This window comes from Amia ocellicauda, chromosome 19 (genome assembly GCF_036373705.1).
Source record: "Amia ocellicauda isolate fAmiCal2 chromosome 19, fAmiCal2.hap1, whole genome shotgun sequence".
NCBI classification, from domain to species: domain Eukaryota; kingdom Metazoa; phylum Chordata; class Actinopteri; order Amiiformes; family Amiidae; genus Amia; species Amia ocellicauda.
The window spans coordinates 19,561,414-19,573,147 of record NC_089868.1 but is presented as its reverse complement, the minus strand read 5'-3'; the positions used below and the strand labels follow the sequence as shown (position 1 = coordinate 19,573,147).

The 11,734-nt window shown below is 37.5% G+C and overlaps 1 protein-coding gene across 1 annotated transcript; it reads left to right on the top strand.

Annotated features, from left to right (window-relative positions):
* The first annotated feature begins 3,122 nt into the window (after positions 1 to 3,122).
* Positions 3,123 to 11,205, top strand: lmx1a (LIM homeobox transcription factor 1, alpha). The gene is made up of 8 exons (XM_066691938.1): positions 3,123 to 3,201; positions 4,204 to 4,384; positions 9,197 to 9,429; positions 9,574 to 9,725; positions 9,865 to 9,942; positions 10,259 to 10,331; positions 10,484 to 10,624; positions 10,720 to 11,205. The coding sequence occupies exons 1-8, from the start codon at positions 3,123 to 3,125 to the stop codon at positions 10,866 to 10,868; spliced, it is 1,086 nt and encodes a 361-aa protein (XP_066548035.1). The 3' UTR covers positions 10,869 to 11,205.
* The last annotated feature ends 529 nt before the right edge of the window (positions 11,206 to 11,734 follow it).

The following is an 11,734-nucleotide window of genomic DNA, read 5'->3' as shown; positions in this document are numbered from 1 at the left end:
GCATGTAGTTTTGGTTATGTGGCAGGTATTCACCAGTGGATGTATGACACTATTAATGATAATGCCACTGTAAACAAGATGGTATGACTAGCATTTAAAAGGATGGCTTTAAAATAAGAAAGCATTTAAGAATATACTCATTATATGAGTCAATGCACAACAATGGAAAATATAGAAGTGTCACCAGCACAGAACAATAGCAAACTGGTTGTGTGAGTGTATGTGACATCTGTCAGTGAGCCAGTCAGTCCACCGCCAACTGCTGAGATCTGGATCTCACTCGCATCTCATTTATTCAAAACATTCCAGTACAATTAACACACATCAGATATTAATTTATAGTTTACATACATATAATAACTCATATGATATGAATTGAGTTCCCAATGATATACAGTCTGATTAGCAATGACATCTCAGTGTCAAATTTGTAATACTGTTGTAATGAATGGTGTGTCCAAGAGAGAGGGGAAAAACAGAAAATGCATTTCACAAACAGTGCAGCTATGATGGGTAAATAATGTGTGGAGCAGTGCTTCCCAATCCTGGGGGTTGTGACATAAAGGAATTGGGTTACAAATTCAGGGTGATTTGTGTTTATCTTTTATATATATATATATATATATATATATATATATATATATATATATATATTTGTAAAACAAATACGTTAAAATGTTTTGGATCACTTCACATTAAAAGTCTAAACAGAACGAACGTGCATTGCAAGGCAATATTTATTACAAAAAGCATGTCAATCTTGTCTGCAAAGCATTTTGGGGTCAAATAAATAAAGGCTAGTGTTTTAAAAGGGGAAGGTTGGGAAGCCCTAGCGAGGAGAATCTTTTATTGGCACAGAGACTTTTTGAAATGCCCGATTATATAATGTGTAACTCAATGCACATTAATGTTGAGGTGGACAGTTTAAAACACATTTCCTCTGTTTAAATTCAGACCACAGTTTCATGGTGTGTTTGTCTAATGTGCGCTATAATGGATGACTGCGCAAAGGTGCGGGCATACGGGTAAGAACGTAAGTGCACTTTAGGGGCCTTCGGATACAATGGCAACACCTGAATCACGCATCAGCAAAACCCTGCAATCTAACGCTATCGCTTAGTTCCTGTCCGATACATTTCTTTAACTGCTGGACAAGCTTCTGCTCTACCGGACAGCACCCTTGTCTTTTGGGTCATGTATTACTGTGCTGGAACTGGCTGACATCTTTCGCTTTACGGGGATTTCTCAGTCTAGTAAGTCTAGTATCGGCTGCCGTGGTGGATGATATATTTCCATGTCATTTATTCGTAAATGCAACATATACACCCAATGGTTTTGGCCTTTTTTTATTATTGTTTTGCCTTTTAACGCTGATTAAGAACATCCATTGCACTTGATACATTTGGATTCTAATTCTATAGAATCATTCTAATTCTAAGCATTAACATCCATAGGCGAAATAGATCAATTAAGTTACTAAATGTTGACTTTTTTGTGTGTATGATATTTATAGTTGTCACATGCTACTGTTACGTTTTTAATAGCGGTAAACAACATTAATAATAAATAAATAGGATTATTTATTTGTATCTGCATGTCTAATGAGTGAACATGGATTTGCCACTTTCCTGATAGCGCTGATCTATCAAGTTGATGTAATTTGAATTTAATTAACAGATTGAAGTTATTGTACATGTGTACTAAATGGATAGTAAGTGTTGGCTTCATTTTAAATCTTTTATTTATTTGTTTAAAAAGTGCACAAACTAAATTAACGTTTTAATCGTACTGGCAGTAGACGAATTCTTTTATAGTTTGCATTGATTTTCTCTTCTCCACCCAAAACATTGCCGACATATTGGATAAGAAAGAAAAGAAAAAACTGAATACAATAAATAACCAAATAAGAAAAACATATTATAAAATGGAAACACTCTTGTAAATGCATTCATTTTGCATTAAACTAGTTGTTTTATATTATGTTGTCACTGTCAGTATAGGTACATTATCCTTTTCAGTATAGTTAGGTTTAAATTGTTCGGTTTTTAATTACCAAATCCACTGTAAAATGATCCCTTCTGAATCTGATTTGACTGTTTCAAGTAGTTTGTTATTGTCCATGCAAGTATACGTTTTTCATTATTTCCATTGTAATTTCATTTAATTGATCATTCAGAAAGCTGCTTCTAAACATCTTTGAAATCACTTTAGTTACCCTTTACTCAGTAATTGTAAGTAAGCATGCAAGCAAGTTAGCCAATAAAAGGGTAAATAAACGAATCGACTATCAGGACATTGTTATAATTATATTTAATGTATTTCTACAGATTGCACCAGGTATGATACATATGCATACATTGAATCATTATTCTAAATTTAGCCTGGGTGTCCAAGCAGAAAATAAGATGTGTGCAAATAAAGTAGCAGATCTATGGGAGGAGGAGGAGGAGGAGGAGGAGGGTTCAGCAGGAAGACAGAGGACTCAATGAAAGGACCTCAATCTGCCTCTGGATGGAGAGCCGCGCAGACACGCCGCCCTGCTCTAATGGGTTAATTGGTTGATCAGCAATATTAAAACAGCCCGAGGTGGAGCAGGGAAAACACCGAGAAATGTCAAGTTCACCTATATTAGTATATTTCAGGAATATTAAGCTCTTACTTGGGAATATTTTCGTCCTCCGAAGAGCCCATAGTCAACTTTAATGAAGACACCCTGGACTGAAGAGTTATTTGCAGGTGAATAGAAAACAAACAAACAAAAAACAACAACAAACAAATATGGAAAAGACATTAACAAGTCTTACTGAATTCCTACAAATTTAACGTGTGTTTCTTTGAATGAATAACATTTATGCGCCTCAAAATATTCTCATTAATTTCCCCCTTTTTGGCTTATTAATATTTTTTTTAACCTTTATGGGTTATTTCGTTGACTATTATCAAATGATTATCAAACTGTAATTACCTACATCAAATATTTTAAAATCAGATAATACAAATGCTTTTCAAACTAGACGCGCTGAAAGATATTTTGCTGGACAGTCACAGAAATTCAACTCCTGTCCTCTTCAGAAACTTTGCAAATCTCTTTCTTTTTGACGGGTTTTCGTTTCAAGCAGAAGATGCTGGAAGATTTTAAAATGGAAGAAGACAAGATGACAAGTCCATCCTCTCTATCCTCAGTGCTTGGTGAGTATCCAGGTACAGTTTATTCAACCCAAGTGATTTAAAATGAGTTGTTCTAAACATACATTACATTTACGTGTCTAATATGAGGGTAAATATACTATATCTAAAGTATTTCGTTAGTTTGCCTGTGAACTGTATCCTGCCACCATACATAATACGATTGTTCTGCTGATTAATTAATCATAAACGTGTCACTTACAGAGAGATTAGTTTGAGTTTGCTTTTTAGTTCAAGGTTTTTTTTTTGTTTTGTTGTTGTTTTGTTTATTATATATATATTACAAACGTATTTGGGGAAAAATACCATATTAATTTGTAAACCACACGAATTAATGCAATAATATATCCATTATTATTATTATTATTATTATTATTATTATTATTATTATTATTATGCTATGATTGATGTAAAATTACATAGATTTTAAACTTGTACATTTTATAATAATAATAATAATAATAATAATAATAATAATAATAATAATATAGCCTAGATCTTTTTAACATCTCACAGTAGTCACAATTTATTTTCTCCTGTTCTTCAATATCAGTTTTTCCCACGTATTTAATCTTTTTAACGGTTACAAATAACGTTGGTAATCTGTGAAATATTAATTTTGTTGTTATTTTTGTATGTGTTCAAGTCAGGTTGAAATGACATATTTAAGATTTCTGTTAATTCTAGTAAGCCATTTTGAACAAAATATTGGTAGCCTATAAACAAAGTGCTATTTATTATGGCTATGTTCTGTATGATAGATCATTTAGTTGGCAATACTTAAAGTAGTCGGTTAGGGGAACATATATGGTAACATGTAATTAAATTTTAGACACTCGAAGTTGTTATCGTCAAATCTTAGTGTTGATTTAAATATTCGTAAGACATAATTATCCACGTTGCAAATTACAATAAACGAAAATGACCAAAGCCAAGGCTATCCGCTTTCTTTGGTTTTTGACAAATTGATGAATTGAAAGGGTTTGAGGCTTTATGAATTTCTTCTCCAATATTCAGATTTGAACCAGAAAGCTGTGTGCCAGGGCTGCCACCGGCTGATCAGTGACAAGTACCTCCTCAGAGTCAATGAGCGCTTGTGGCACGAACACTGTGTGCATTGTGCAGCCTGCAGAAAACCCCTAGAAGACACTTGCTTTTTAAGGGAGAAGAGACTGTACTGCAAACAGGACTATGACAAGTAAGTTTCTGTTATTTGAATGATGTGTTTATTTGTGTATTAAGCTCATGAATAATCACGAAGCTACAGTTGTCACAGAGACCCTCCAAATACTTGAGATTAGGTTGCAGGTTCCTACAAGAAACTTCTGTACTGAATCAATTCTGTATCAGTTATATTAACTCAATATCTTTGATCCATTCCACAGAGTATTGATATGTGTTATAATTTATTCCTAATGGCCAAGTTATTGTACATTTTACTCTATCATCAAAAATAAAAATAAAATCAAACCATACAGCTATTGCAAATGTAATGTTATTGATATAAACTGTTTTGAAACCTCTATCACTTTTAATTCCATTAAAACAAGTGTAGCACCATGATAGCATGTTGACTTTCAGTGTTACTTCAGAGCTATTCCAGGCTACAGGGTGGAGAGGGGATCGCTGGCCCCATGAAACTGACATATCAGTAATCCCCATTGTTCTCTGTGGGAGTTAGCGCTGCAGGATTGGTAACCTGTGCTCCTCGTAGAAATGAGAAGGCACATTCTTAACAGAAAATATGCTCTTTTCTCTTGCACTGATGTCTAAATATTTCCCCCTCCAATGTGGATTTATTAAATGGATGATTAGAAACACCACAATGATGAGATCATTAACATAATGTGGCAACTCCCTGTCTGTTTAGATTCCAATTAGGGCAATGCAACCTTTTAAAAACATTTTGCAGTGTGCAATTGACAGACAGAATTCAGATGTAGAAGGTGTGCTAGGGAAGTTACAGGCTATTCATTATTTTAGCCAAAAGAGCAACCAAGCTAATTTATTACACTCTTATTACACTCTGCACATTACATTTCAATTAAATTTAGCCAGGCACACTTGCTTTATGATTTAATTTCGATACAGCTGGTTATAGGTAATGTTCAAGTTCAAGTTACTTAATAATTAATTTCAAATTAAGTAATTATTGTTGCCTTGTTTTGGATTTGCAAATTACATTTAATTACATTCTGTGTTACACCTTGTTTAATGTCAGTAACCTTGTATGAGTTCAAGTGTATTTATAGAGGGAGATTTATAAAATGTGAACCTTTTATTTTAAACATCTTCATTTTCTGTACAGTTGTTATATTGCAACCTAAACAACTGTATGGCTGTGTATTTCGCCCCACAGTCCAGGGGTGGGTTAATGTTGCAATGCTCAGAATAGTGGAAGTGGGGAAGTGTAGCCCCGAGAAGTTGGACAGTGACTCATACAAACTAGCAGAAAGCCAAGGTGACTGCACAATAGAAGACACATTGGGCTGAGGAATGTGAGAACACTACTACAGACAGCAGAGTTCTGGGGAGAGCTAAAGTGACACATTGTCAAGATGTGTTAAATTAGTGAAATCCATTGGCTTGATAACTGCAAGCTGGGGACAGCATATGGCCATGTCAGCATGGCTTCTTTCTTGGAAACAGTGAAAATATGGGGGAAGAAAACACAGTGAACAACTCTTCAGCACGTTCTTCAATGGTTTAAACATGCAATCAGCAGAGTTGCACTTTTGAAGATAACTTAGTTACACCGGAAAGTACAGCTTAGGGAGAGTTACACACAGGGTTAGAATGCCAGGCACACACTATGGAAAAAGTGCCAGCTTACATTGCATCAGGAAAAAATCCCTGCTTGATGTCCAAGCTGTTTTATGGTCATGCTTCAGCAGCAACGGTCTGCGGGCCAGAGCAATTATGATCTCAAACTGACCACTGTGTTTTTTAATCAATCTAAATAGACTGCCCACATGGTCAACAGCAAATGTGTAGAAAATGTGCATCCCACAGGCCCAAATGTGGGGAAACCGGATAGGAACAGTAGAAGCACCATATGTTCCTGGTACTGGTAAACCTACAAGCGGAGAATGTGCGGAGATGTGAATACACGAGGTGTGTTGAGGCATCTGGATAACCCTGCCCCGGGGGCCTTCATACTGCAGTGGGACACTGCTTACCCGACCATGAGTTATCTGACCTGACCAATTAGCCATGTGCGTTGCGCCAAGCCTCCCTGCACACTATCCACAGCCCCGTCTGGTGCTCCTGCGCTACAGTCAATCTTTTTGCTGGGCTGGTGCTACTTAATAGGGTAACAAACTCTGCCATTCACTTCCCATTCAATTTCAAGTCTCACTGAACAAATTTGTGTGAATAATGAAGCCTCCACACGGGTTTTACACCTGCAATAAATACAGCCTGTTATATTTGTTTCTCAGCCTTCACCTGCTAAATACTTTGTACTCCAGTTTACCTAAGTAGAAAATATGCCTAGCTAGTATGTATTTATTAACATGACTGTGTTATAAAAGTTACCATTTCCTTTAGCAAATCTTGGTACTGATACAAGATATATCGGGCAGCTATAGTGCCTGCTAGCTAACTGACACCTAAAATGCAGAATATTTCCCCTCATAGTTTAATATTTTAAGGGATATAAATAAGGAATAAATATATCACCAAAGAACCTGTTTTGCTGCTGAATGTCCTTTGATGCCTCTGCAAAGTATGAAAGAACAGTAAAGGGTTTGAAAAGCAGGTGCAATGCATTCTGTTCTGCGCATTTCAACCTTGAATTTTGATTGACCTTCCCCAAGAGTTTCAACTGATAAACTCCCGAGATCATTAAAATTGTATGTGCATGTAGCGTGATTCTTTTAAGGCTCGCTATTAGTGCTTAGTGAAGCAGTGTGAAATTAATTTTTACAGATATTTTGGTGACTACCCGGCCACTAATGGCTTTCCGTTAAATTCACCGTGTCCCTTTTCTCCATTTGAGTGTTTTCAGCTGAGCTTCAACTTCCTACCTGTCAATAACAGCAGTGAAAAGTTTAAATTATTAAACAGCCGGCTTCCTTACACCAGTGAAATACTTTTATACTGCTAAAGTTCAAATCTGATATCTGCACCGTGAAAGGGGAGCTATAAATTGCACACTGGATGGAAGTTGGGAAGCCATGAAAGGCTGCTTGGAAATTGTTTACCCACCTTAATGGGAGCGAACAGCAGAAATACTTAAAAGACAAAGCTTACACGAGACTCATCCAATTAAAATATTACAGCATATGTGAGTATTTATAAGCATAGAAATATAACTCGATGTTTTGCTAGTACCCTGCACACTGAACTTTTAATCTGTACTGATAATTTATTCTTAAAAATGATCGAGCATATCAATCATGTTCTCATGCAGATAACTTGAGTGCATCGGAGCCCTCCTGACATTTTTCACGGGTTTCCTTGGTGATTCCTTTGTGACACTAATAAAGAACAACATTGTGTGCGTTGGGACACTACACTGCAAAACCACCCTCCTCTCCACCGCTGTCTCTGTCACTTCTTTGATAGATAATTTTAATATCGTAGACTCTCAAACTGAATACAGATTTTTCAAATTTCCTATAAATTACTTCTACAACCGATGTAAATACAAACTGAGTATTCCTTGTTTGGACTCCAAAAAATATAAATAATCATAAATTTGTGACCTTTACCCCAAGAGCAAAATTGTATGATTTAGTTATTATATAAGAATGTGTCTACACACCTAAAAACAAAATAAATATTATACTATTATCTACATATCAACAGTTCTGCAGAAAATACTTTAAAGCATATCTGAGACTTGTATTTGTTGAATTATATTAGTTTGGTCCACTAATTCCATTTAAAGTAGCAGGGGAATGTTTTTTCCTGATTCAGCTGGTGTTATAAGCATTTTTATTTTGTGTGCTACTTTCACACACTTCTGTGTTTTTGTTTTCTTATACTCTGAATTGATTTAAATAGCTGAATGTGCTTTACAACAATCCCATAATAAAAATAATACATAATAAAATCCTAAACATTACCATAAATTATTAAAAACACTCTGCCACCTATTTTTATGAAGGCGATAGAAGCATCAGTCTAAATAATGGAGCAGTAGTGGAAAATAAGCAGGAGACAAACAAATATGAATTCATTGAGAAGAAGACAATGAACATGAGGCTGCGTTCGCTTCTTTTGTTTTTGTTTAGTTAAGTAGAGTTAAAATAATACCACGGATCAGACTACCCCATGGGAAACCTAATTCTTCCCCTGACTGGAGCCATTGCATGGGGAGTTGTATTCTCCTGTCTCCATAGGACTGAAGCCCCCGATCCGGCAGCCAAAAATCACTCATAGTTTTACAAGCTTAGTCCAAGTTCGGTTGCCAGGTGCTAAAACGTACACTTGCTACTCTCACATGGGGAGGGAACTCTGCCGTGGGGGGCCATGTCAGCTTCCCCAATGAAAGACCCGACTCAGCAACATTCCCGATACCCCTGACATATTTCTACAAGCACCGGGGAGGGGAGGTAGAAGCAGAGGTCACCGATAATCTCTTGGAGAAGAATAAAATGGCACAAGCAACAGTTGTGGAAGCGGTGAGAAAGGAAATCCCACTAGCATCCAACCTTACAGACTTAGTCATCGTACACTGGAGCATTTCAGAACTATATGAGAGTGTTAAATATGTGGCAATGTTAGAAAGAAAGAAGGCAACCAGGAAATTGAAACCTTTCTTTCACTACACCATTGTTAAATCATTTATATACTTATACTTCAAGACTCAGTGAGGTTTGGTCTTCCTCTGGGTTGTATTGCAGAGAGCTATATCTTTAGGAATTCCACACATTTCATAAATATAAAGACTTAGACAACTTTGAAGCCACTCTGAAGTCCTCTACGAAGAATGTCTCCCTATCTACATGTTTCATTCTTCCCCTCTTTCTCTCTTTCTTTCTCCCTTTCTGGCTCTAATTAGATTGTTTGGAGTGAAGTGCAGCGGTTGTTTGGAGGTGATTGCTCCAGCGGAGTTCGTGATGCGCGCCCGCAAGTCAGTGTACCATCTGCAGTGCTTCTGCTGCTGCGTGTGCGAGCGGCGCCTACAGAAGGGAGACGAGTTCGTCCTGAAGGAGGGCCAGCTGCTGTGCAAGAGCGACTACGAGAAAGAGCGCGAGCTTCTGAGTCTCATCAGTCCGGCCTCCTCTGACTCGGGTACGGAGACGCCGGCTCTGTGGCAGCGGAGGGCACATATACACATCTCAAACATGTCACACACACAGCTCCATGAAGAAGAGTCATTATTTTCAAATGAATGCTGGCTCCTTTGCTGATGAAATACTGCTTTTCACCACTCAGGCAAAAGCGACGAGGAGAAATCCGTGACTAGAGGAAAGGCCGGGGAAGACGCTGAACACAAGAGGCCTAAACGCCCCAGAACCATTCTCACAACCCAGCAGAGACGGGCCTTCAAAGCCTCTTTTGAAGTCTCCTCGAAACCTTGTCGCAAGGTCGGTTTCATTTACCTTAACTGCGTGAGATAACTGTACAATTATAATGTGCATAGGCTTTTTCCTATCTCATACGACAGGTTAATATCCTACTTACTCATGTTCAACACTAAGCTCTTGGGTCCTTTCTGGTTTATAGGTAAGAGAGACATTGGCGGCCGAGACGGGCTTAAGTGTGCGTGTCGTACAGGTGTGGTTTCAGAATCAGAGAGCTAAGGTAAAGCATTGCATATGAGCTTGATTTCATTGGTGTAATTGTCACTTCATTGATCAAAATTACTGCAGCTTTTACTAGGTCATAGGAGAAGTGTTTATAATGTACTTTATTGACTTTGTTTATTTAATGTTAAAAATTATACAGGGCATTCATTAAATGAGGTAATTTTGTGTAATAAACAGAGTGTAATAAACACCACAACAGCAAAAGAAAAAAAAACCAATAGGATTTATTGTTGAGTCAAAGCAGAAGACTGAACAGACCAGATACCAATTTTTAAGAGAACTGTTTTCTAACCGCCATCTTGCTCTTAAAGATGAAGAAGCTTGCCAGACGACAACAGCAGCAGCAACAGCAAGATCAACACAACCCTCAGAGGTTACATTCAGGTACCGAACATTGACAATCCGCATTGCGAAAAGACACGACTGATGGAAACTGTGTGCATTCACAGGTCTTTTATTTATATTTCTGAGTTTACAAGACCGTCTAAACTGTCTTTTCTTTCACACAGCACCCACAAACAGAGGAGTCAATCCAGATATAGACAACATAAACCCATACTCGGGTCTACAGCAGCAGCAGCAGATTATAGCGATGGAGCAAGAGTCTTACAAAGTGGATCCTTTCCGACAGGGATTAACACCTCCACAGATGCCTGGAGATCACATGCACCCATACGGTAACAAGCTCGTTACTCTAGTCTAGTCTAATATGGTTAATGTTGTCCTTTGTACTGTGTCACCTTACCTATTGGATGTCTTTCTGCATTACCAGGCAGTGAAGGCCTCTTCAATGAGATGTACAGTGATTCTTCCATCAGTAATCTTGGGGACTGTCTCCTGTCTTTCTCTGATGCCGGCGCTGGAGTCCTCAATCCCATTGACCGTCTGTACTCAATGCAAGACTCTTATTTTACTTCATGAGCTTCAAGTCCGACTCAAAGCAAGGAGGCCAGAGGTATCTCCAGTTTCAATACCTTATCCAAAATATATAGGCCTGCTATGGGAGCGTGTTAAACCTAAATATCCGGGAATGTGATTGTGCAGTATTCAGATGTATCCTCAAGAAAACATGCCATATTGTAGGATGTGTAGCAAACAAAAATGGTATGAATTGATCATGATAATCTTTTACATGTCTGAGCGTTCAAAAACAAAGAGCTTAAATGGTAATAAAACACAAGCCTTTTTTTAATGTGCAGCAAATGCTGAATAGCACAAACACTGCTAGCATGTTCTATTATGTTCAACATAAATGTTCTACGCCCTTGTAATGTAATTTAACTTTATAATTATTATTTATTTTGTTTTAAACCTTCATAGGAATACATTAAAAAGTAGATCAATGCTGTGGTACAATTAATATTTTTTCTCTTGTGAATGTTGCATGTAAATTCTGTGTCCTTAGTGGCCATAATCTATACATTATTTTTTATGGTTACCTTCCCCCCTTTGTTTCTAATCAACTTTGCTTTCTGTATGAAATTCATAGAGAGAAACCACACATCAGATTGTTTTATACTGCCTCTCATTAAGATCTACTGCAAAGTTCATAGTGTGTTCAAAGAGCTGCTATAGACACAGATGCGATGGCTAAACCTTGACTAAGTTTCTGTGACCAGTGCAATAAGCGAGAGGACCTGCTAACACTGGTTGTGCAGGAGGGCAGGGACACACGAAGCGTGTAGCCACTACAGTGACATTTGACACTCGAGGAAAAAAAAAGAAAAAAGTCACAGTTGGAGGAGCGCGGCTGGATCAGGCCCCGGCACACTGCGTAATCTGACGCC